The sequence below is a fragment of the Pan troglodytes genome, chromosome 6, assembly GCF_028858775.2.
Source record: "Pan troglodytes isolate AG18354 chromosome 6, NHGRI_mPanTro3-v2.0_pri, whole genome shotgun sequence".
NCBI lineage: Eukaryota > Metazoa > Chordata > Mammalia > Primates > Hominidae > Pan > Pan troglodytes.
In genome coordinates this window covers 74064257-74089572 of record NC_072404.2, presented here as the reverse complement: position 1 = coordinate 74089572, position 25316 = coordinate 74064257, and the positions used below count along the sequence as shown (strand labels likewise).

Sequence of the window (25316 nt, the reverse complement as noted above, 5' to 3'; positions counted from 1 at the left end):
AGGCTGGTCTCGAACTCCTGACCTTGTGATCTGCCCACCTTGGCCTCCCAAAGTGCTGGGATTACAGGCGTGAGCCACCATGCCCAGCCAATATCAGATTTTTTTAAAAGGCTGTTCAAGTTACAACTGATCAAAGGCTTTGCCATATCATTTGGAGCAAAACTGATCTTAAGAAAGTTTGGGTGGATAAGCAGAGGCTGAAAGTCTGGGACAAGGGTATGAACTCTGAGCAGCTGCACCTGGAGATCTGGGCTGAGAAACCAGCTTTGCCACTCATGAGCTGGTGTCCCTGGACATGTGCCTAATGAGGGCCACATACTCAGATAGAAAAAGGGCTGAGAAGGCAAGGCTGGCCTTGTCTACAATGTAGCACTTAGTCCAATGAGACAATATAGGTTACTCACATAAGCCATCCATAATACATTAAAACAAGCAAGGGCAAACTTGAAAAACCAACCAAGAAACAAACAAACAAACAAAAATTGCAGTAGGGCAAAAACATCTGCAAGTCCAGCACACAAAGAAAGCCACTGGAGGTGGGGATGGGTGGCTGGGGCCCTGGCTGAACAGGTAACCAGAAGTAAACAGCCACTCTTGAGTTCTGGGTTTCCTTGCCTATGGACTATGGTCTTGACAAACGACCTGCTCCCTCTGGGACCAGCTTCCTTATCAGTAAACAGGGAGTTGGGCTTGATGGCCTCCAGGTCCCTTTCAGCTGAAATATTTCATGGTTCATAATGAAAATAACAATATTATTGTGCGCTTATTATGAGCCAGGCTCTTGGATGATGATTAATTCTCACCACCATGCTCTTGTTAATATTATCCTCATTTCATAGATGAATAAATGAAGACACAGAGAGGTGAAGTAACGTGCTTGCTTCCACACAGAAAGTGAAGAGGCAGGATTCCAACCCTGGCAGACGGACTCCAGAGCTGTGCTCTCCACCTTGGCCACCCAGCCCCCTTCAAGAGCCCGAGTGGGAAACAGAAAGACCTGGCAATGTCCCCCAACCCTCACCTCATGTATGGAAGAGGCTCCTGGTTCTGCTACTCCACTTGCTCAGTCTGTTGAAGGAAAGAAAAGATGTTTTAATGTCCTTGAAGTTGGTCAGCGTGAGAAGTGACCGTCCCCACTGAAACATCAGGGGTGGCCCGCAGGCTCTGTTCACTTTCAGATGAACTCAGTGCACTACTGTGGTATGCTCAAGAATCTGACTGGCCTTTCACCCTGGTTCCTGGGAGGGAAATGCCGAATCCTTGGAATTTCCTGGGTAACAAGAGTGTCTTTGTTATTTCTGACGCCCTTGGATCACATCTGGATTTATGTTATGAGATGACTCAGGATGGGGTTGCTCACCACAAAGACCAACCATGGGATCAGGGGCTGGGGCTTGGAGCCCACGTCAACTCTGGGGAGGGGAGGTTGGCTGGAGATTGAGTTCTAACACATGACCAACGATTTGATCAATCTTGCCTGCATAAATAAACCCCAATAAAAATGCTGGGTGTAGAAGTTCAGTGGCACTTCCCGGTTGGTGAACACATGGGTGTGCCGGGAGGGTGACGTGCCCTGGTTTCATAGGGAGGAGGCGCAGAAGCTCTGCATTCAGGACCCTCCTGGGCCCACTTCTATCTTATGGCTGGTCCTGATCTGCATCCTTTATAAAACTGTCATTGTTAAGTACCACACTTTACCGAGTTTTATGAACCATTCTAGCTAATTATTCAATCTGAAGGTTCTATGAGTTTCTGCTGATTTTCATTAGAAGTTAAACTGAAGACCTTATGGGCCCTTTTCTACGTGTGTGTGTCTCTGTGTGCACACTTCTGCATGATTGTTTCTTTTTTTAATAGACAAGGTTTCCCTCTGTAACCCAGGCTGTAGTGCAGTGGCACAATCACAGCTGTCTGGGCTTAACAGATCATCCTGCCTCAGCTTCCCAAGTATGCCACCACGCTCAGCCTTTTTTTTTTTTTTTTTTGATGGAGTCTTGCTCTGTCACCCAGGTTGGAATGCAGTGGCACAATCCCGGTTCACTGCAACCTCTGCCTCCTGGGTTCAAGCAATTCTCCTGCCTCAGCCTCGGGAGCAGCTGGGATTATAGGTGTGTGCCACCACACCCGGCTAATTTTTTTTGGTACTTGTTTTTAGAGACGGGGTTTCACCATGTTTGCCAGGCTGGTCTTGAACTCCTAATCTCAAGTGATCTGCCCGCCTCAGCCTCCCAAAGTGCTGGGATTACAGGTGGGAGCCACCACGCCTGGCCCTGCCCAGCTGATTTTTTTATAGAGATAGGGTCTTGCTATGTTGTCCAGGCTTTTTGCCCAATTTAAAAAAAAATTCCCTTACGATGATGATCTATATTCCACAGATGAGTTTTTTGTTTGGTTGTTTGTTTTTTGTTTTTTTTTGAGAGGGAGTCTCGCACTCTTTCCCAGGCTGGAGTGCAGTGGCACGTTCTCAGCTCACTTCAACCTCTGCCTCCTGAGTTCAAGCGATTGTCCTGCCTCACCCTCCCAAGTAGCTGGGATTACAGGTGCCCAACACGCCCAGCTAATTTTTTTTTTTTTTTTGTATTTTTAGTAGAGATGGGGTTTCACTATGTTGGCCAGGCTGGTCTAAAACTCCTGCCCTCGTGATCCAGCCGCCTTGGCCTCCCCAAGTGCTGGGATTACAGGTGTGAGTCACTGCACTCGGCTCCAGATAAGTCCTTTGTTTCAAATATGTTCTCCTACTTAGGCTCACTATTTTACTCTCCTTATGATTTTTATTACATAAACATCCTCAATTATAATGTAGTTCATATTATCTACCTTTAAATTAATAATCAGTACTTTTTAGGGCTTAAGAAATCCTGTCCTCTTATGGTCATAAAGATGGTTCCTCTATTATCTTCTTCGTTTTTATGAGACAGGATTGACTGCCCAGGCTGCAGTCCAGTGGTGTGATCTCGGCTCATTGCAGCTTCAACCTCTGGGGCTCAGGTGATCCTCCCACCTCAGCCTCCCAAGTAGCTGGGACTACAGGCATGCACCACACCCAGCTAATTTTTTGTATTTTTAGTAGAGATGAGGTTTGGCTATGTTTCCCAGGCTGGTTTTGAATGCCTGGACTCAAGCAATCTGCCTGCCTCCCAAAGTGCTGGGATTACAAGCGTGAGCCTCATGCCTGGCTCTTCTATATCCTCTAACAACTTTCATTATTTTGCCTTTCACATTTAGGTGTGCAATCCATTTGGAAATATTTTTAGGTATGTTGTGAAGCAGGAGTGTCCCTTTAGTTTTAGTCTCAAATACCTTTTCTTGACTTCTTCAGATTTGTTATGCAAACCGCTTTTGGAATTTTTTTTTTTTTTTTTTTTTTTTTTGAGACAGACTCTCGCTCTGTCACCCAGGCTGGAGTGCAGAGGTGTAGTATTGACTCAGTGCAACCTCCACCTCCCTGGTTCAAGCAATTCCCCTGCCTCAGCCTCTCGAGTAGCTGGGATTACAGGCGCACACCACCAAGTCTTGCTAATTATTTTATATTTTTAGTAGAGATGGGGTGTCACTATGTTGGCTAAACAGATCTCGAACTCCTGACCTCAGGCAATCCACCCACCTGGGCCTCCCAAAGTGCTGGGATTACAGGCGTGAACCACCGCACCTGGGCGCTTTTGGATTTTATATTCCTTCAAGACAGCCTCTTGGAATATTCTCTGGCTCCAATTTCCACAGCCGGTGTGAGTCTGTTCATGAATCTGCCCAGGTTTCTGGGACATCATACCCAGCCTGGGCCCAGAGCTCTGTGTCCCCTTGTCTGCACGAGGTGGTCGGATTCTTCTGGATAAATCAGGAGCTCCTTGAGGTCTTTCTTTCCCCCGTGACTCCTGAGGACTTACTCTAATTCCTCAGCATAGTAGACACTGGGTAAACAATTGGTGAATAAGTGAATGAATGGATGAATAGTAAATATATGTGAATAAGAATATGCCTTGAAAGTACTTTGAAACACTCAAGTCATATGTATCAATTACTGGCGGCTAAGTGTTTTCAGAAAAGGGTCAGGAAGGAAGAGGCTTCAACTCTGGTGTGAGACATGGCTTCCCTCAGAGAGGGCAGCCCATTTACTCCGGGCTTGCATCAGGCAACTGGACTTCACACAAGTCTCTGAGGTGCTGTTGCTTCACCAACCTCTATCTGGAACGCTTTCAGAAACTGAGTTCAAAACTGAGTCTCCTTTTCCTATTGACAAGCTAATCACTGACAGCAGCAGCCTGGAGGCAACATGCATCATCGCCTTGCTGGAAAGGTAGTCGGCTGCACTCAGGCCATGGGTGTCCATTTTTTCTGACTTCCATATGGGCATGACAGTGATGCCCAGAGGCAGGATGCCGGGCTCCTCTAGGCATGTCAGCCGTGAGACTCCCTGTTTCTTTCCAACCCAGGAAACAGGATTGGAATGCAAGTCAGTGAGAGAAGATGTTACAGGGAAAACTCTGAATCTGCTTAATTTTTTTTATTTTTGAGACAGGGTCTCACTCTGTCACCCAGGCTGGAGTGCAGTGGCACAATCTAAACTCATGGCAACCTCCACCTCATGGGCTCAAGCGATCCTCCTGCCTCAGCCTCCCAAGTAGCTGGGACCAGAGGCCTCACCACCATGCCTAGCTAATTTTTTCTTTTTTTGAGGCAGTCTTGTTCTGTCACACAGGCTGTAGTGCAGTGGTGTAATCTTGGCTCAGCAACCTCCACCTCCCGGTTCATGTGATTCTCCCTCAGCCTCCCAAGTAGCTGGGATTACAGGCAAATTCTGCAATACTCGGCTAATTTTTATATTTTCAGTAGAGATGAGGTTTCACCATGTTGGCCATGCTGGTCTTGAACTCCCGACTTCAAGTGATCCGCCAACCTCGGTCTCACAAATTGCTGGGATTACAGGCATGAGCCACCATGCTGGCTTTAATCCTTCAAACTCTCACTGTCCTTCCCAAGGGCCAGTGACTGTGTGTATATATAAGTCATCTGGGCTCCAAATGAGAAAAGTCAAAGGGGCATGGATGTACAGTACACAGAGTAGGAACAGAGAGGGTCGCTGAACATTTTTATTTCAAATTAGGCACTGGAACGCTGGAGCAGCTTTACCCACTGGGCGGCTTGTGCAGGACCTCAAGCAATCAGAATTTGGTTATCAATAAAGTATTTACCTGGTTTTGGGAGACACTGAGCTCTCTGAAATTAAGACTGTGTTAAATTATTGTTAAAATCAACAAGTCCCAGACGCTGATCTTTCTTCCCCAGCACATATCACTACCCCTTTTCTTCTTTTCTTTTTGGTTTTCTTGTTTCTGTCTTTTTAATTTCATTATCTCTTTAAAAATATTACTTCAATGCAAGAGCCAATCTAGTATACATCAGGAGGAAAAAGCAGACACAGTACCTGTGGTTTTTCTTTAAGAAAGTCAGGTAGTTGGAATTCTCCCTTATAGACCTGGAAAAACAAAGCAGGCGTGAGTTTAAGGCAACAGGTCCAGTCCCCATCATTGCAGGACATGTGCCATGCCTGACCGTGGCCGGGTTTACTGCTCCACTGCTGGTGAGTTTAGAATGAGAAAGAAGCCTGTCAGTTCAAGAGCAGCCAGTGGGCAGGACTGAGGGAAATCCCCATTCACTGTAATTCCCTCCTGCTCTGTGTTTACCGAGTGCTCACAAATGCGGGCTGGCTAGGAGAGGGCTCAGGGTACCCTAAAAACAAAAGCACCCTGACTGCCAAATCCCAATCACTTTAGCTGAGAGAGGAAGCAAGCCCTAGGCAATCTCTCTCAAGCAACCAACACAGAACTCACGCAGTTTAGGAACAAGCTCTTCCTGGTTCCTTTTGAATTCTCCAAGGATACAACCCTGGATTTAATCCAACTTTACTTTTCTCAATTTACCCAGAATTCTCATGGTGATTTGAATTTGAATATTAAGTGATTCTTAAAATGATATAAACCGTAAATCTCATAAAATCTTATAATTAAAAACCTATGCTTTAATATATAAAAATGTTTCTAATACATGCAATAATTAGGAATCTTTATGATGAATTTGTGATAAATACCATTTATTACATTTAAAAGCCCACTGAATATGTAAGAGTAAATCAATAAAAGATATATAAAACCTTAACACAGAAAACTATAAAACACTATTGAGAGAAATTAAAGACCCACATAAACAGACATACCACTTTCAGGGACAGGAAGATTTAATATAATAAAGATAGCCATTCTCCTCAAAGAATTCCGAATCAAAATTCTAGCATGCTTTTTTTTTTTTTTGGAGGGGAGGGAGTAATTTCAACTTGATTGTAAAAGTTATATGGAAATGCACAGGGCCAAGAATTGTCAAGGTAGTTTTAAAAGAATAACAAAGTAGAAGAACTTATTCTACCAGATATCGATACATTACTATTATACAGCTACAATTATCTACATTACATAGCTCTAAATATTAGCTAAGTTAATGATATAGCCATAAGTAAGACAGTAGGGTTTTGGCACAAGGATAGATAAATATATCGATGAAACAGAATGACAGGTCCAGAAACAGCCCCTCAGATGCGGATGCCTGGTTTACGGCAAGGTGGCATTGCAGAACAGTGCAATGAGAATGAATAAATTAAAAAACGTGATCTACGCATATAATGATACACTATACAGTAACAAAAAAATGAACTCTGCTACATTAGCAACAACACAGATGAATCTCAACATAATGATGAGGAGGTGGGGAGCCAGATTCCAAAGAATAATATACTACATCTTCATTTAAAAAATTTAAAGCTACTAAGTAGGTAAAACAAATCAATGATCTTAGAAATCAGGATACTGTTTGCCCTGGGTAGGAAGGAGGTGGTAGTGATTGAGAGAGAGAAGCTGAGAGAGGCTTCCAGGGTGCTGGTAATTTTCTGTCTTGATATCAGTAGTGATTATGAGCATGTGTTCATTTTGTGAACACATCAGTTATTGATAAATGATTGGTGTACTGTATGTGTGATATACTACAACAAAATTCAATAAATGAATTAAGTCAGTGGTTTAATGTTAAAAATTTACTGTTAAAACACACATATATCATTTAAGTACAAAGATGTTTATTTCAACACTGTTTGCAACAGCAAAAAAAAAAACTTGGGAACAAGTAATGTCAATGAAGAGTGGAAAAGCAATCCACTAGGAAGAAGTTTGATAACCACCGGAATCGCGATTGTAACAAGAAACTAAGGAAAGTTATTGGAAGGACAGTTACTGGATAGTCCTTCAGAGCACAGAAAATCTCAATGCTGAATCCCAGGTCTAAAAACCTAAAGAAGTTTCTCCTTTTACTGATCCACTTATAAATATAGCTGCATTACTTCGGAGGCTCAGAGAATGAACACACTTTTTTTTCCTGCAATGCCTAAAACTTGGTCTATTTTTTTTTTTTGTTCTCCGTTACAGTCTAGGAGACCTAAACTGAAGTAGAGACACAAGGCTTATAGATAAGGTATTTCCGTGGAGGTGCATGGCCCTGGAAAGTGAACAGGGTGCAGGATAACAAAACTGCAGCTGCTAGGAGTGTCTCAAAGCTACCATCGTCTCCCCCAGTCAATGGGGGCTGGCTTAGCTGCTCCCTAAAGAATCTACATATAAGAATCATTTGTTCGGCTGGGCGCGGTAGCTCATGCCTGTAATCCCAGCATTTTGGGAGGCGAAGGCAGGCAGATCACCTGAGGTCAGGAGTTCGAGACCAGCCTGGCCAACATGGTGAAACTCCATCTCTACTTAAAATACAAAAAATTAGCTGAGCGTGTTGGCAGGCGCCTGTAATCCCAGCTACTCAGGAGGCTGAGGCAGGTGAATCGCTCAAACCTGGGAGGCGGAGGCTGCAGTGAGCTGATCTCAGCATTGCACTCCAGACTGGGCAACAAGAGCGAAACTCCATCTCGAAAAAAAGAATCATTTGTTCTACCCTGACACCACAGCTCGGATGGGTCCAGCTTGCTGAGGTGGGAAGTGTCTAAGCCCTGGGAGCTGTGTATCATGTTAGCACTTGCTTCCATCTACTTTGCCTGCCTATTGTCTGTGGGTCAAGAAGACACCATGCCCAGTGGAGGGGCTGAAGCTACTAGAATGTTTTATTTGTTTCGGGGTTTTTTTTTTTTTTTACCAGATTCTCAAGTGTCTTTCCTTCTCCCTCTGTTCAAGAAATGAAGTCCCAGCCCCTACTTTCCAGGCCCCAGGGGCATACACTGCTCAGGCCCACAGTCCACTCTGGTCTGTGCCGTGGCTGCTTTACAGAACCAGTTCAGGTTGGGTCTGCCCCAGTCCCTCTTCTCTTGTCAGTGGGTTGAGGTCTCAAGTGACTTGACTTTGTTGTTGTTGTTGTTGTTGTTGTTGTTTTGAGACAGAGTTTCGCTCTGTCACCCAGGCTGGAGTGCAATGGCGCAATCTTGGCTCACCACAACCTCTGCCTCCCAGGTTCAAGCACTTCTCCTGCCTCAGCTTCCCGAGTAGCTGGGATTACAGGCATGCACCACCACGCCTGGCTACTTTTTTGTATTTTTAATAGAGACAGGGTTTCTCCATGTTGGTCAGGCTGGTCTTGAACTCCTGACCTCAGGTGATCCGCCTGCCTCAGCCTCCCAAAGTGCTGCATTACAGGTGTGAGCCACGGCGCCCGGCCAACTTTTCTTATTTTCACACTCTCTCAGACATTCAGACACTGAATCTCCTCTTTGAGCTAGCCTCTTCTGCTAGAATTTATGCAGAACGTTTAACTCAAGCCCAGGCAGTCATACAGGTGTCAGTGGCAGAGCAAGGCTCAGAGGCCGCACCCCAGGGTTCTTCCATTAAACCACACTCATTGCATCCCACATTGCCTTTAGCAAATCTATGGTGAAATCTCTCTTCCTCTTTTTGGCTTGTTATAAAAAGCATAAGGCATAACAGGAAATATGAGTGGGAACATTCAACACTATAAGTACCTTCCTAGTACTGACAGTTCCAGATAGGTAAGGCTTATATGAAGAAGAAAAAAAAAAACCTAGGTATGCGATGTTACTGTAATAAAAAACCAAAAGGGGTCTGGGTAAAATATCAAATAAAGGCTCAAGCAAAAATTCAGTGGGCAGCTGTCTGAAGATTTCCTTCTTTTAGTATCCTCCAGGGAACAAATGCCTCAAAAGTTAGGAACTGTAAAACCGACGAAAATAACATTTTCCACTGACAAAGCAATTTCTACACAGTGCAGAAAACTGACCCACTACATTGCCTATACAAACAGCAGAGCTAGAAATGGAATTTCCTCTGGTTAATGTTTCTGGACATCTGAATATTTTCAGGCACTAAAAGATGGAGGATTCTGCTTGACAGCAATGAGCTAGGTATTCATAATCCAAATGTTTCTACAAACCCTCCCACCTCAAGCACTGAAGAATAAGACAAAACTAAGCTTCTGATTTGAAGGGCAAATTGGAAATTAAAATAATAAAAAAAATCACTAAACTTTACTATTTTCTGTGCATCAGGTTGGTATTAAGTAAGTGCCTCCTCATCAATCACATAATCTCCTGAGGAGGTATTATTCTCTTTTAACAGATGAAGCAACTGAGACACAGAGAAATTAAGTAATTCATAGACAGGTAGTGAAATGGGAAGCTTCTGTAGTAGTACTAGATTGGACTTTAATCATTCTAGTTGCTCTGTTTAGACTGTAGTATGGAGTCTATAGCAATAATCCAGAGAAGAGATAATGATGGCTTGGACCAAGGAGATAGAAATAGAGGTGGTAAGAAGGGGAGGATTACAATTTTTTTTTTCTTATTACATCTCGATATCCTAACAGATAGGATGTGAGATGTGAGGGACAAGGAGAATCAAGAATGACTCCAAGGTGTTTTGCCTAAGCAACTACCAACTGGAAACATGGAGTTACCATAGGTTGGTGGGGTTTTTCTTTCAATACTTTAAATATTTCATTCTGTAAGTCTTACAGCAATAAGACAATAGAAAGAAAGGGCATCCAAATTAGAAAGAAAGAAGTCAAATTATCCTTGTTTATAGATAATATAACCTTACATTTGGAAAAACCAAAAGACTCCACCAAAGAACTATTAGAACTAATAAATTCAGAAAGTTGAAGAAGACAAAACCAACATACAAAAATCAGTAGCATTTTTATGTGCCAACAGTGAACAATCTGAAAAAGAAGTCAAGAAAGTAATCCCATTTACAATAGCTATGAATAAAATAAAATTCTTCTACTCAGAAATAGAAAAAACAATTCTAAAGTTTACCTGGAACCATGAAAGATCCAGAATAACCAAAGCTATCCTGAGCAAAAAGAATAATACTGGTGGAGTAACATTACCTGAATTCGAATTATACTACAGAGTTATAGTAACCAAAACAGCATGGTACTGGCATAAAAATAGACACACAGATTGATGGAAAAGAACAGATAACCCAGAAACATATCCACACATCTACAGAGAACTCATTCCCAACAAATGTGCCAAGAACATACATTGGGGAAAGAACAGTCTCTTCAATAAATGGTGCTGGGAAAACTGGATATCCATATGTAGTAGAATGAAACTAGATACTTGCTGGACATGGTGGCTCACACCTATAATCCCAGCACTTTAGTAAGTCAAGGCCAGTGGATCACTTGAGGCCAGAAGTTTGAGACCAGCCTGGGCAACATGGTGAAACCCCGTCTCTACTCAAAATACAAAAATTAGCCAGGCATGGTGGCATATACCTGAAATCCCAGCTACTCAGGAGGCTGAGGCATTAGAATTACTTGAACCTGGGAGGTGGAGGTTGCAATGAGTTGTGATCACACCACTGTACTCCAGTCTGGGAGACAGAGTGAGACCCTGTCTCAAAAAAAAAAAAAAAGAAAAGAAAAGAAAAAGAAAAAAAGAAGAAAGAAAGAAAGAAACTAGACCCCTATCTCTTGCCATATACAAAAATCAAATCAAAATGAATTAAATACTTAAATCTAAAACCTCAAACTATGAAGCTGCTAAAAGAAAACATTTGGAAAACTCTCCAGGACATTGCACTGAGCAAAGATTTCTTGAGTAATACCCCACAAAGACAGGCACCCAAAGCAAAAATGGACAAATGGGATCATGCCAAGTGTAAAAACTTCTATGCAGCAAAGGATACAATCAACAAAGGGAAGTGACAATCCCCCAAATGGAAGAAAATATTTGCAAACTATCCATTTGACAAGAAACTAATAACCAGAATAGATAAAGAGCTCAAACAAGTCAATAAAAAATCGAATAATACAATAAAAAATGGGCAAAAGATCAGAATAGACATTACTACAAAGTAGACATACAAATGGCAAGCAGGTATATGAAAAGGTACTAAATATTACGTCATGACCATCAGGGAGATGCAAATCAAAACTACAATGAGATATCATCTCATCCCAGTTAAAACGGCTTTTATCCAAAAGACAGGCAATAACGAATGCTGGTGAGGATGTGGAGAAAAGGGAACCCTGGTACACTGTTGGTGGGAATGTAAATTAGTACAACCACCATGGAGAACAGTATGGAGGTTCCTCAAAAAACTAAAAATGGAACTACCATATGATCTAGCAATCCCACTACTAGGAATATACCCAAAAGAAGGGAAATCAGTAAATCAAGGAGATATCTGCATTCTCACGTTTGCTGCAGCACTATTCACAATAGCCAAGATTTGGGATCAATCTAAGTGTCCATCAACAGATAAATGGATAAAGGAAATATTTTATATATATATATATATGTACTATTCAGCCATAAAAAAGAATGACCCTGTCATCTGCAACAACATGGATGGAAGTGGGGGTCATTATGTTAAGTAAAATAAGCCAGGTATAGAAAGACAAACTTTACATGTTCTCACTTATTTGTGGGAGCTAAAAATTAAGACAGTTGAACTCATGGAAATAGAGAGTAGAACAATGGTTACCAAAGGCTGGGAAGGGTAGTGGGTAGGTGGGTGGGGGAGGGGATAATTATAGGGTACAAAAATATTATTAGATAGAAGGAATAAAATCTAGTATTTGATAGCACAACACGGTGACTACAGTCAATAATTAACTATTTATTTAAAAACAACTAGAGTATAACTAGATGGTTTGTAATACAAGAAAATGATAAATGCTTGAGGTGACAGATACCTCATTCATCCTGATGTGATTATTACATATTGTATACCCGCATCAAAATATCTCATGTACCCCATAAATATATACACCTACCAGGTAACCACAAAAATAAATTAAAACATAATTAAAAACATAATAAAGACATAATAAATATAGAGATATTTCACTCCACTCTCCATAGGTGTTTTTTTTCCTCTAGGTTTTTTCAGGATGTTATCTTTGATTTTCTGCAATTTGATTATGATATGCCTAGGTGCCTGGGTACAGACTTTCTTGTATTTATCTTTTTTTTTTTTTTTTTTTTTTTTGGAGATGGAGTCTCACTTTTTTTCCCAAGCTGGAGTGCAGTGGTGCCCAGCTCACTGCAACCTCTGCCTCCCAAGTTCAAGCAATTCTCCTGCCTCAGTCTCCTGAGTAGCTGGGATTACAGGCACCTGCCACCAGGCCTAATTTTTCTATTTTTAGTAGAGACAGGGTTTCACCATGTTGGCCAGGCTGGTCTTGAACTCCTGACCTCAAGTGATGTGCCCACCTCGGCCTCCCAAAATGCTGGGATTACAGGTGTGAGCCACCGCACCTGGCATTTGGTATTTATCTTGCTTGTTTTCTTAACTTTCTAAACTGGATTTGTGGTTTGGCATCTGTCTTTAGTTTTGAAAATAGTCATTATTACTTCAAATGGTTCTTCTATTCCTTTCTCTCTTTTCCTCTGTTATTCCCATCGTGTGTACACAATTTTACACACACATTTTTTTTTAATTTTTTAAAAAATTGGCCGGGCGCGGTGGCTCACGCCTGTAATCCCAGTATTTTGGGAGGCCGAGGCGGGCGGATCACAAGGTCAGGAGATCGAGACCATCCCGGCTAACATGGTGAAACCCCGTCCCTACTAAAAAGTATAAAAATTAGCTACTAGGGAGGCTGAGGCAGAAGAATAGCATGAACCCAGGAGGCGGAGCTTGCAGTGAGCCGAGATTGCACCACTGTACTGCAGCCTGGGCGACAGAGTGAGACTATGTCTAAAAAAAAAAAAAAAAAAAAAATTAGAAATGTTGGCTGGGTGAGGTGCCTCACACCTGTAATCCCAGCACTTTGGGAGGCCAAGGCAGGTGGATCACGAGGTCAGGAGTTCAAGACCAGCTTGGCCAAGATGGTGAAACCCCATCTCTACTAAAATTACAAAAATTAGCCAGGCGCAGTGGTAGACACCTGTAATCCCAGCTACTCTGGAGGCTGAGGCAGGAGAATCGCTTGAATCTGGGCAGCAGAGGTTGCAGTGAGCCAAGATCATGCCACTGCACTACAGCTCAGGTGAAAGAGTGAGACTCCATCTAAAAAAAACAATTAGAAATGTTTTTTCTATGCTTCATGACCTTACATATCATCCTTGCACAGGGCCATGTTGTGCAATCTTCTTGGTATTGTTCCAATTTTAGTGTTAGGTTCAGCCAAAGCAAGGACTTAAATATATATAATTTTGTAACTGTCCCACAGTTTTTGGATATCCTATTCTTTTCCTTTTTATTTTTTGTGGAGTCAACAGGTCTCTCTATGTTGCCCAGGCTGGCCCTCAACTCTTGGTCTCAAGTGATCTTCCCACCTGGGCCTCCTGAAGTGTGGAGATACAGTGTGAGCCACCAGGCCCTGCCATGTTCTGTCATTTATTCTTTTTTCTCTTTGCAGTTTAAGTTTTGGAACTTTCTACTGACATATCTTCAAGCTCATTGAATCTTTCCCAGGTTATCTATTGTCCTTTCCACTCTATCAATAAGTCCAAGGGCATTCTTCATTTCTGTTATAGTATTGCTTATTTCTAGTATTTCTTTTGGGTTCTTTCTTAGAGTTTCTATTGTCTGCTTATGTTACCCACCTTTCTTGCATGTTGTTCACTTTTTCCATTAGAGCCTTTAGTATATTAATCATACTTATTTAAAATTTCCAGTCTGATTATTCCAAAAATCGCTGCCATAAATGAGTCTGGCAATGGTTCTGATTCTTGCTATGCCTCATGCAACTTTGATTTTTGCCTTTTAGCATGTCTTGTAAGTTTTTGTTGAAAGCAGACATGATATACTGGGTAGAAGAAACTGCAGTAAAAAGTCCTCTTGTTTGAGGCTTTATGTTTCTCTGGCTAAGAGTTGGGTTGTGTTTACTGTTTTGTGTAGCTGTATAGGTTACATTTCCTTTAGTGTCCTTTTTTAAATCAATTTTTATTTTAGATTCAGGGGTACACGTGCAGGTTACAAGGGTATTTTGTGTGATGCTGACGTCTGGGGTACAACTGATCCTGCTACCCAGGTCGTGAGCATAGTACCCAATAGGCAGCTTTTCAACCCTTTCTCCCCTCCCTCTCTCCCATCTCTTGCAGTACCCAGTGTCTACTGTTCCCATCTTTATGTCCATGAATACCCAATGTCTAGCTCCCACTTATGAGTTCGGAACATGTAGTTTTTGGTTTTTTGTTTCAGCATTAATTCACTTAGGATAATGGCCTCCAGCTGTACCCATGTTGTTACAATCACATCCTTGTTTTTGTATCTATCATTTCTTCATTTCCCTAAAGACTCCTTATTAAAATAGAATAGGGTCTGAAAATTAGTTCATTTAGCAGTAATCCACTATCATTACACAGGAGACTGATCGGTGTGGTGGTGAGGTGTGTGTGGTGGGGGGAGTGTCTTATAATCACATAATTAGTTCTCAGTCTTTTAGTGAGCCTGTGTGCCTGGGCCGTGACTTTCACAAGTGCTTCTCAGGTTCCCTTCTCCCCGATTAGGTAAGACAGGAAGGCTAGAGAGGGCTGCAGTTGGGTGTTTCCCTTCTGATACACTTTGGGTATTTTTCCCCTCCAACTCATGCTGAAATGTGATTCCCAGTGTTGAAGGTGGGGCCTAGTGGGAAGTGTTTGGGTCATGGGGCCAGATCCCTCATGAATGGCTTGATGTTGTCCCTGCACTTGTGAGTGAATTCTTACTCTATAACTATAGTTCACGCAAGACCTGGTGCGAGATCTGGTTGTTCAAGAGTCTGGCACCTCCCTCCCCTCTCTCTCTTGCTCTCTCTCTCTCCATGTGCTGTGCCTGTTCCCCTTTGTGTTCCACCATAAGGGAAAGCTTCCTGAGGCCTCACCAGAAGCTAAGCAGATAGATGCTCGTGCCATGCTTCTTGTACAGTCTGCAGAAATGTGAGCCAAATAAACCCCTCTTCTTTATAAATTACCAGTCTCAGGTATTCTTTTTTAGCAATGCAAGATGGACTAACACATCTTCCTCCAGGTCTGTTAGGCTCTGGTAAAGCACATGTCAATTAGGCTTGATTAAACAGTTTACTTTGAGAGCAAACCATTGCTAAGGAGTGCTACGGCTTATTTCAAGATGATGATTTCCCCTTCTCCCTACCTAAAGCTTGAGGAGATTTTTCTCTTTACCCTGAGAATCTGGTGAGGTTTCTGGAGGTAATCTGTGATTCTCAGTATGCACCATTCCCTCCAGTTTTTGGGAGAATGGTTTGCCCTGAAGCCTCAATTTTCTGATTGAAGAGTTGATTTTTCAGTTTTTGCAGCTTCTCTTTGTCCTTGGTGTTCTACAGTTTCATGGTACTGTGGCTTATTTTCCTCACTCAGTGGTATTGGAAACAGATACATGTCCATCTACTCTTATATTGTCATTTTGATAATATCCTGCTGTTCATTTTCTCTATTCTCTTTTTCTGGAATTCCAGTCAGTTAAACATCAGACAACTTGAATTTTGCTTCTAAGTTTCTTATCTTTTCTCTCTAAGTCATCTCTTGTTTTTTCTTTTTGTTTTACTAAGATATTTTCTCAACTTTATCCAATCACTGATTTTAAATTTCAGCTCTCCTATTTTTAGTTCCCAAGCTTTCTGAATGTTTTAGAAAATAGCAATTTATTCTTGTTCCTTCACCTCACCTCTACAAGAATATTAATTACAGTTCATTTATGATTTCTTTTGCTTATTACATTGTTTTTGTTATCTCCGAGGTACATTTTTCTTTCTTTTGGTCTCTCTTATGTTAGAGATGTTCTGCCAATTTCTGGCAAGTCTTGGCTATGAAGCACTACAAAGTTAAATGGAGTTCTCTTATATGAGAGTTGAGTATAATTATGGGTGTGCTTTCTCAGCCAGCCTTTTTGTCAGGATTCTCCAAGTATAATTTTGTAGGTCTAGGCTGAGTGCGGTGGCTCACACCTGGAATCCCAGCACTTTGGGAGGCCGAGGCAGGTGGATCATGAGGTCAGGAGTTCAAGACCAGCCTGACCAAGATGGTGATACCCCATCTCTACCAAAAATACAAAAACATTAGCCAGGCATTTGTGACGGGTGCCTGCAATCCCAGCTACTTGGGAGGCTGAGGCAGAGAATTGCTTGAACCCAGGAGGCGGAGGTTGCAGTGAGCCAAGATCATGCCACTGCACTCCAGCCTGGGCAACAGAGCGAGACTCTGTCTCAAAAAACAAAAATTTTGTAGGTGTTTTATATACCTATGTGTGTATAAAATGTGTGCACATATATATAGAACCATGGTGTTTTGGTTACCATAGCTTTGTGGTATTCAAAGTCAGGCAGTGAGATGTCTCCAACTTTGTTCTTTCTGCTCAGGATAGCTTTAGGTATTCAAGGTCTTTTGTCATTCCACACAAATTTTAGGTTTTTTCTATTTCTGTGAAAAATGTCATTGGTATTTTGATAGAGATTATACTGACTCTGTAGATTACTTTGGGTAATACTGACTTTTGAGACGGAGTCTCACTCTGTCACCCAGGCTGGAGTGCAGTGGCATGATCTCGGCTTGCTGCAACCTCTGCCTCCCAGGTTCAAGTGATTCTCCTGCCTCAGCCTCCTGAGTAGCTGGGATTATAGGCACCCACAACCAGGCCTGGCTAATTTTTCTATTTTTAGTAGAGATGGGGTTTCACTATGTTGGCCAGGCTGGTCTCGAACTCCATAACAATATTAATTCTTCTAATCCATGAGTATGAAGTATCTTTTCATTTTCTGTATGTCCTCTTCAATTTCTGTCATCAGTCTTTTACAGTTTTCATCACAGAGATTCTTCACTTATTTGGTTAAGTTCATTCCTAGGTATTTTATTTTTTTTGTAGCTATGTAAATGGGATTGCTTTTCTGATTTTTTTCAGATTGCTTGCTGTTGATGTATAGAAATGCTACAGATTTTTGTTATGTTGATTTTGTATCATGAAACTTAAGTGAATTTGTTTATCAGTTCTAGCAGTTTTTGGAGGAGTCTTCAGGTTTTTCTAAATACAGGATCATGTTATCTGCAAATAAAGATAATGTGGTTTCTTCCTTTCCAATTTGGGTACCCTTTATTTCTTTCTCTTGCCTAATTGCTTGGGCTAGGACTTCAAGTACTAAGTTGAACAGAAGTGGTTAGAGTGGGCATCCTTGTCTGTTCCTAATCTTAGAGAAAAATTATTCAGCTTTTCACTGTTGAACATGACGTTAGCTGTGGGTTTGACATATATGGTTTGAGATATGTTCCTTCTTTTTTTTTTTTTCTTTTTTGAGATAAAGTCTCGCTCTATCACCCAGGCTTTGTATTTTTAGTAGAGATGGGGTTTCACCATGTGGGCCAGGCTGGTCTCAAACTCCTGACTTCAAGGGATCCACCCACCTCAGCCTCCCAAATTGCTGGGATTACAGGCATGAGCCACCACACCTCACCGAAGTATGTTCCTTCTATACCGTTTGTTGAGAATTTTTATCAAGAAGGGATGTTGAATTCTACTGAATGCTTTTTGAGCATCTATTGAAATCATCATATGGTTTTTGGTCTTGATTGTATTAATGTACTATGTTTATTGATTTGGGTATGCTGAATCATCCTTGCATCCCTCGGATTTCCACTTGATCATGATGATTTTTTTTTTTTTTTTTTTTTTTTAGGTTGAGGGGTACACGTGCCGGTTTGTTATGTGGGTAAACTGTGTGTCACAGAGGCTTGGTGTACAGATTATTTCATCACTCAGGTAATAAGCATAGTACCGAATAGGTATTTTTTCTGATCCTCTCCTTCCTCCAACCCCCCACCCTCAAGTAAGTCTGTTCTTCCCCTCTTCGTATCCCAGGATGATCTTTTTAATGTATTGTTGAACTTGGTTTGTTAGTATTTTGTTGAGGATTTTTGCATCTGTGTTCATCAGGGATGTTGGCCTGTCATTTTCTTGTTGCATCCTGTCTGGTTTTGGTATCAGGGTAATGCTGCCCTTGTAGAATGAGTTGGGAAGTAATCCCTTCTCTTCCAAAAAAATTTTTGTTTTGAGGAGTTTGAGTAGGATTGGTATTAGTTCTTTAAATGTCTGGCAGAATTTAGCAGTGAAGCAACAGGTCCTGGGCTTTTCTTGGTTGAGAGACTTTTTTTATATGGCTTCAATCTCATTACTCATTATTGGTTTGTTGAGGTCTTTTGTTTCTTCCTGATTCAATCTCGGTAGGTTGTATGTGTCAGAGAATTTACACATTCCTTCTAGGCTTTGCAATTTTTTGGTGTATAGTTGTTCACAGTAGTCTCTAATGATCTTTTTGTATATCGGTGGTATCACTTACAATGTCCCATTTTTCACCTCTGGTTTTGCTTATTTGGGTCTTCTCTCCCCCCGCCCACCACCCCCCAACACTTAGTCTTCTGAAAGGTTTGCCAATTTTGATTACCTATTCAAAAAAACATTTTCATTTCATTGATCTTTGTATTCTTTTAGTCTTGGTTTCATTTACTTCTGCTCTTTTATTATTTCTTTCTATTAACATTGGTTTGTTTTTTAGGTGCCTTTTTTCACGGAGAAAAAAAGAACAAAAAATTGGGGGTTTGTTTGGTTTTGCTTTTCTAGTTCCTTGAGGTGTATCGTTAGGTTATTTGAAGTCTTTTTACTTTTTTGATATAGACGTTTACTGCTATACACTTCCCTCTTAGAACCGCTTTTGCTGTATCCCACAGGTTTTGGCATTTTGTTTCCATTTTCATTTGTCTCAAGAAATTTTAAAATTTACTTTAAAATTTCTTCATTGGTCCATTTGTTGTTTAATTTCCATTAATTTGCACTGTTTCCAATGTTCCTCTGATTATAGATTTCTAGTTTTATTCCACTGTGACAAGATAAATATAATTTCAATTTTAAAAATTTGTTAAAACTTGTTTTGTGACCTAATGTATGATCAATCCTGGAGAATATTCCATGTGCTGTTGAGAAAAATGTGTATTCTGCAACTGTTGGATGGAATGTTCTGTAAATATCTGTTAGGTCCATTTGGTCCAGAGTACAGTTTAATGTCTATGTTTCTTTGTTTCTTTTCTGTCTGGATGATCTGTTCACATTGAAAGTGTGGATGTTCCCTAGTATTACTGTATTGCAGTCTATCTCTCTCTTTAGGTCTATTAATATTTGCTTTATATATTTGGGTGCTCTGGTGTTGGGTGTATATATATTTACCATTGTTATATCCTCTTGCTGTACTGACCCCTTTGTCGTTATATAATGGCCTTGTCTTTTTTTTAACCATCTTGATTTAAGTTTATTTTATGTGATAAAACTATAGGCTCTCTTGCTCTTTTTTGGTTTCCATTTGCATAAATTATCTTTTTCCATACCTTCACTTTCAGTCTGTGCTTATCTTTACAGATGAAGTGAGTTTCTTGTAGCCAGCATATGGATGGGTCTTGTTTTTAAATCCATTCTGCCACTCTTAATTGAAGAATTTAATCCATTTATATTCAAGGTTATTACTGACAGGTAAGGGTTTACTACTGCCATATTGCTCCTTGTTTTTGGTTGCTTTGTAGATTCTTTCTTCCTATTTTCCTCTCTTACTGTCTTCCTCTATGGTAAGTGATTTTCTCTAGCAGCGTGCTTTGATTTTGTGCTATTTATTTTTAGTGTATCTATTATAGGTTTTTGCTTTATGGTTACTGTGAGGCTTACAAAAAAAAATCTTATAATAGGTTATTTTAAACTGATAATCACTTAACTTTGCAAAGAAAAGTAACAAAAACTCTATACTTTAACACCACCATTGCCATTTTGACTTTTTGATGTTTTGATTTAATCTTTTTATTGCTTAAACAATTGTCTGTCTCCTAAATAACCGTTGTAGTTACTGTTTTTAATAGTTTTGTCGGCCGGACATGGTGGCTCAAGCCTGTAATCCCAGCACTTCAGGAGGCCGAGATGGGCGGATCACCTGAGGTCAGGAGTTCGAGACCAGCCTGGCCAACATTGTGAAATCCTGTCTCTACTAAAAATACAAAAATAAGCCAGGTGTGTTGGCACATATCTGTAATCCCAGTTACTCGGAGGCTGAGGCATGAGAATCACTTCAACCCAGGAGGTGCAGGTTGCAGTGAGCTGAGATTGCACCACTGCACTCTCCAGCTTGAGTGACAGAGCGAGGCTCTGTCTTTAAAAAAAAAAAAAAAAAATTTTGTCTTTTAGTCTTCATACTTAAAATATAAGTGGTTTACTCATCCCATTTGCAGTATTACAATATTCTGAATTTTTCAGAAGTCTTCTTTTACCAGTGAGTTTTCTTTCTTTTGCCGGTGAGTTTAATGCCATTAGATGCTTTCTTTTTACCCATTAGCATCCTTCACTTTCTGACTGAACAGCTCCCTTTAGCATTTTTTGTAAGACAGGTCTGGTGTTGATGAATTCCCTCAACTTTTGTTTGTCTGGAAAAATCTTTATCTTGCCTTTGTGTTTATAAAGGGTAACTTTGCTGGGTACAGTATTCTTGCTTGGCAGTTTTTTTCTTTTCCTTCAGCACTCTAAATATACCATTCCACTCTTTCCTGGCCTACAGGGTTTCTGCTGGGATATCTGCTGAAAGCTCTATTGGGGTATGTTGAATGGGACACATTTCTTTTCTCTTGCTGCCTTGAGTAATCTTTCTTTGTCTTTGATTTTTGTTAACCAGATTGTTATGTGCCATAGGTATCTCTTCTTTGGGTTGATTTTAATTGCCGATCACTGAGCTTCCTGTACCTAGACAGTGTCATCTTTCTCTAGATTTGGGACTTTTTCAGCCATGATTTGCTTAAGTATGCTTTCTACACCCTTTTCTTCCTCATCTTCAGGAATTCCTATTATGCAGAGGTTAGTCTGCTTGATGGTATTCCACAATTCTTGTAGGTCTTCTTTACCCTTTTTTATTCTTGCTCCTCTGAATGGGTAATTTCATATGTTCTGTCCTGAAGCTCACCAATTCTTTTATTTGATTAAGTCTGCTGCTAAAGCTTTCCAATGAGTTATTCCAGTTCAGTTACTGTATTGTTTATAGATAGGATTTCTATTTGTTTTTTTCTTGTTTCTATTTCTTTGTCAAATTTCTCACTACATACATGGATTGCTTTCTAAATTTCATTTAATTTTCTATCTCTATTTTCTTGTGATTCCCTGAACATTTTTTTTTTTTTTTTTTTGAGGCGGAGTCTTGCTCTGTCTCCCAGGCTGGAGTGCAGTGGCACAATCTCAGCTCACTGCAAGCTCCGCCTCCTGGGTTCACACCATTCTCCTGCCTCAGCCTCCCGAGTAGCTGGGACTACAGGTGCCCACCACCAGGCCCTGCTTATTTTTTGTATTTTTAGTAGAAATGGGGTTTCACCGTGTTAGCCAGGATGGTCTCGATCCCCTGACCTCGTGATCTGCCCGCCTCGGCCTCCCAAAGTGCTGGGATTACAGGCGTAAGCCACCATGCCTGGCAGATTCACTGAACTTTTTAAAGAGGCTTATTCTGAATTCTCTGTCTGACATTTCATAGATCTTCAATTCTTCTGAGTCCACTGGTGGAGCTTTGTTGGTTTCTTTTGGTGGTGTCATATTTCCCTAAGTTTTCATAATCATTGCTTGTTTATGTTGATGCTTGCACATTTGAGGACACAGCCATTTCTTCTAGGTTTTGCAGGTGTTCTTTGGTGATTTTGGGCCTTTACTTAGTATGAGAGCTTAAGTACTGGCCTATTGTTTCTTCCCATTCTGGGGAAGACTTACAGTGAGCATCAGAACTGAAACACTGCACTAAAACTAAACTAACTTGCCCTACCATTCAAAACATTGCACTAAAACAGAACTAACTTGCCCTGCCGTTCGAAACATTGCACTAAAACTAAACTAACTTGCCCTGACATTGTTTCACAGACAGGAAGACTTATAGTGACCACCGAAAGGTAAACATTGTTCTGCAACTATATTGCTATCCTGTCATCATTTCCCAGTCTGTGAAAGTCTTAAGTGCTTAAGTGTACACTGGAAGTTAATCCCAACTTTTTTTTTTTTTTTTTTTTTTTTGAGACACAGTTTTGCTCTGTTGCCCAGGCTGGCGTTCAGTGGCGCGATCTTGGCTCACTGTAACCTCTGTCTCCCAGGCTCAAGCGACTCTTTGCTTCAGCCTCTGAAGTAGCTGGGATTACAGGCACGTACCACCACATGCAGCTAACTTTTGTTTTTGTGGTAGAAGTGGGATTTTGCTATGTTGCCCAGGCTGGTCTTGAACTCCTGGGCTCAAATGATCCACCCAACTTGGCCTCCCAAAGTGGGATTACAGAAATGAGCTGCCATGCCCAGCTTAATCCCAATCTTATAGCTGTTTCTGGGCCACGGGAAGGTTCCATGTGAGCACTAAGTTTTGTGGAAAATCCGACCAGGGATTCAGGCCTTCCCACTGATTACACCCCAGTGGCACTAAGACACTGGCCAGCCTTGTCAATAGGGTGTCTCGGCTAATTAGAGTACAGAGTAGCTGCAAGATCCATATACTAGTTGCTACAATCAGTGCCCTGCTCTTTGTCCCCAATTTACCCCAGATAGTTCAGCTCTCCTGGCTCTCCCTGATGGGACGGGAGTGGGCTCCCTGGGAAGATTCCCAGACCAGTGAGGAGACTGAATACCTACCTCCAATTCCTTCCTCTCACCTTGGAAACTGCAGGGCTAGGAAAATTCTCCCTGAGTGGTGTTATGGCAGCTTGGGGGGAAGGGGTGGCACAGTCTGAAATGACCACTTATTTTACAAAAAATTTTGTCGGCCCAGGAGGTTTCTCCACTTCTTCCCCAAGTTCTGGTGAACTCAGGTTGGTATTCTTGTCTTTGAATACTTTTTTTTTTTTTTTTTTTTTTTTGAGATGGAGTCTCACTCTTTCGCCCAGGCTGGAGTGCAGTGGCATGATCTTGGCTCACTGCAACCTCCACCTCCCGAGTTCAAGCAATTCTCCTGTCTCAGCCTCCTGAGTAGCTGGGATTACAGGCACCCACCACCACGCCCAGCTAATGTTTGTATTTTTAGTAGAGACGGCGTTTCACCATGTTGGCCAGGCTGGTCTCGAACTCCTGACCTCAAGTGATCCACACGTTTCGGCCTCCCAACATGCTGGGATTACAGGAGTGAGCCACCGCGCCCAGCCTGAATAATTTCTAGTTGCGTTTTTGTGGGAAGAGTGATGCCAGGTATCTTTTATTCCACTATCTTGCTGACATCACACTCTCCCCCTAGTGTCTTTATTTTCTCTAGTTCTCTTCCTCCCTAAGGGAATCTCTCTCTTCTGCAGAGGGGGAGGTGGGGTATAGAGATAAGGATCTGGAAGTCTAACTGTTCCTACACAGACTGTCAACCTCCCTATTTTTAGTATCAGACTTCATCCGTTTCCCCTAATTTGTAATACTTGATGTTTCTAATTCCCAAACATTTGTAGGGTTCAGGGTGAACTGGCTTGCTTCTTGTCCCTTTGCTTTTTTGTATCCCTGTTTTTCAGGCACTTACATTAAGTTACCTTCCAAATGGCTCAGTCCCTTACCATTTTTACATTAGCTTTCCATATTCGTATATTATGTTTTGAGAGTGACAAATGAGTTTAGGGTTGCTAGTTTGGCAGCCTCTGAAAAGTTGGACATGAAAGACATGTACTAGTTAGAGGATCCAGTAGTACTAGTTTTAAGGAAACATGTTATTAGGGTGCACATACAGTATATACATTCTCTGAGGTCCAGGGGACTTGTGGCTGGAGGCTGCAAGGGTTTGCCAAGGCTGGAAACCATCACTTATGGGAATGCAAAGCTAACAAATACACTACTATTAGAAAACAAATTCTATGTTGTGCAAGGGAAAAAAGGAGGCACGTAATTCTCATAATCTTTAACTTTACTGTTAATTATTCACAAGAGACTGGAGCTGGGAAAAAAAGACTAAAGATTTTTTAACCTTCCCAGTTCTAATGTTCTATGATTCTGAAGCAAGTTTCTCAAAGCCTGAGTGACACAGAGATTGCTTTCTTAGTTCCACCTGTGGCATCTCTAGCAGGCCTTCTGGGTCTTTTGTCTAACAACCTAACGCACTTTCTCGATCTTCCACAGTACACACACTACATAAGACCTAAAAGAAATGCATATAAAAATGTGAGCTCTATATACAGTATTTAACACTGCTTTATAGCTTTTACTTGTGGCAGTGGTGGTATGTTTCCATACAAGAGGCTTTGGCTGTCAACAGACACCATTACAAAGAAAATAATTCAAATATAAAAGTAAATTGTATTTGCTGCTTTGGGTTTGTAGACGGAAATCAGGGTCAAGTTTTTGGAGTGAGGTATAATTAATTCCACTATAAGAACAGCCTTCAACTGTGTGATTACATAGAATACAGAGATAGAGAAGAAAAGAGAGTTTGCCTAAATTGCTTGTGAAGTTTCAAAAACGTAAGAGATTCTGAGCATTGGCTAAAGTGAGCAATATGTCATGTTTGCCATCTGTCCTCAGGCCACTCTTAGCTTTCTTACCCTTACTAAGCCCAATGCCACTTCATCTGTCACCACGGCCTCCCCTATACAGTCATCTCTTGGTATCCACAGGGGATTGTTTCCAGGATCCCCTGTGAATAACAACATCCACAGGTGCTCAAGTGCCTTATATAAAATGGTGTAGTATTTGCACGTAACATACACATATCCTCCTGTATACTTTAAATCATCTCTAGACTACTTATAACACCTAATACAATGCAAATGCTATGTAAATAGTTATCCTGTATTGTTTAGGAAATAATGACAAAGTCTGTCACGTTCAGTACAGATGTAAGCATCATTTCCCCCCCACATATTTTCAGTCCATGGTTAG

At 41.2% G+C, this 25316-nt stretch overlaps 2 protein-coding genes and 1 non-coding gene across 9 annotated transcripts in view; 1 reads left to right on the top strand and 2 right to left on the bottom strand.

Moving 5' to 3' along the window:
• LOC134806991 (putative uncharacterized protein encoded by LINC00269) overlaps positions 1 to 1514 on the top strand; it is a 51096-nt gene extending 49582 nt beyond the window's left edge. For 2 of the 3 annotated variants that reach the window (XR_010158465.1, XM_063814279.1), the window contains one exon: positions 840 to 1514. Coding sequence is in view for 1 of the 3 variants with exons in the window: in XM_063814281.1 (XP_063670351.1) it covers positions 840 to 847 (8 nt within the window). In the remaining 2 variants the exon portion in view is untranslated. The remainder of the gene's footprint in view (positions 1 to 839) is intronic. The other variant, XM_063814281.1, reaches the window with a different exon arrangement.
• TPST1 (tyrosylprotein sulfotransferase 1) overlaps positions 1 to 25316 on the bottom strand; it is a 149363-nt gene that overhangs the window by 2288 nt on the left and 121759 nt on the right. For 3 of the 5 annotated variants that reach the window (XM_063813875.1, XM_054687209.2, NM_001246467.1), the window contains 2 exon segments: positions 5423 to 5473; positions 1022 to 1068 (listed from right to left, as the gene is read on the bottom strand). In XM_063813875.1, coding sequence (XP_063669945.1) covers positions 1051 to 1068; positions 5423 to 5473 — 69 coding nt within the window. In that variant the 3' untranslated portion in view covers positions 1022 to 1050. 5 annotated transcript variants of the gene reach the window in all.
• Positions 13534 to 13638, bottom strand: LOC112209876 (U6 spliceosomal RNA). Its single transcript, XR_002944869.1, has one exon. It is a non-coding gene; the product is annotated as a U6 spliceosomal RNA (small nuclear RNA).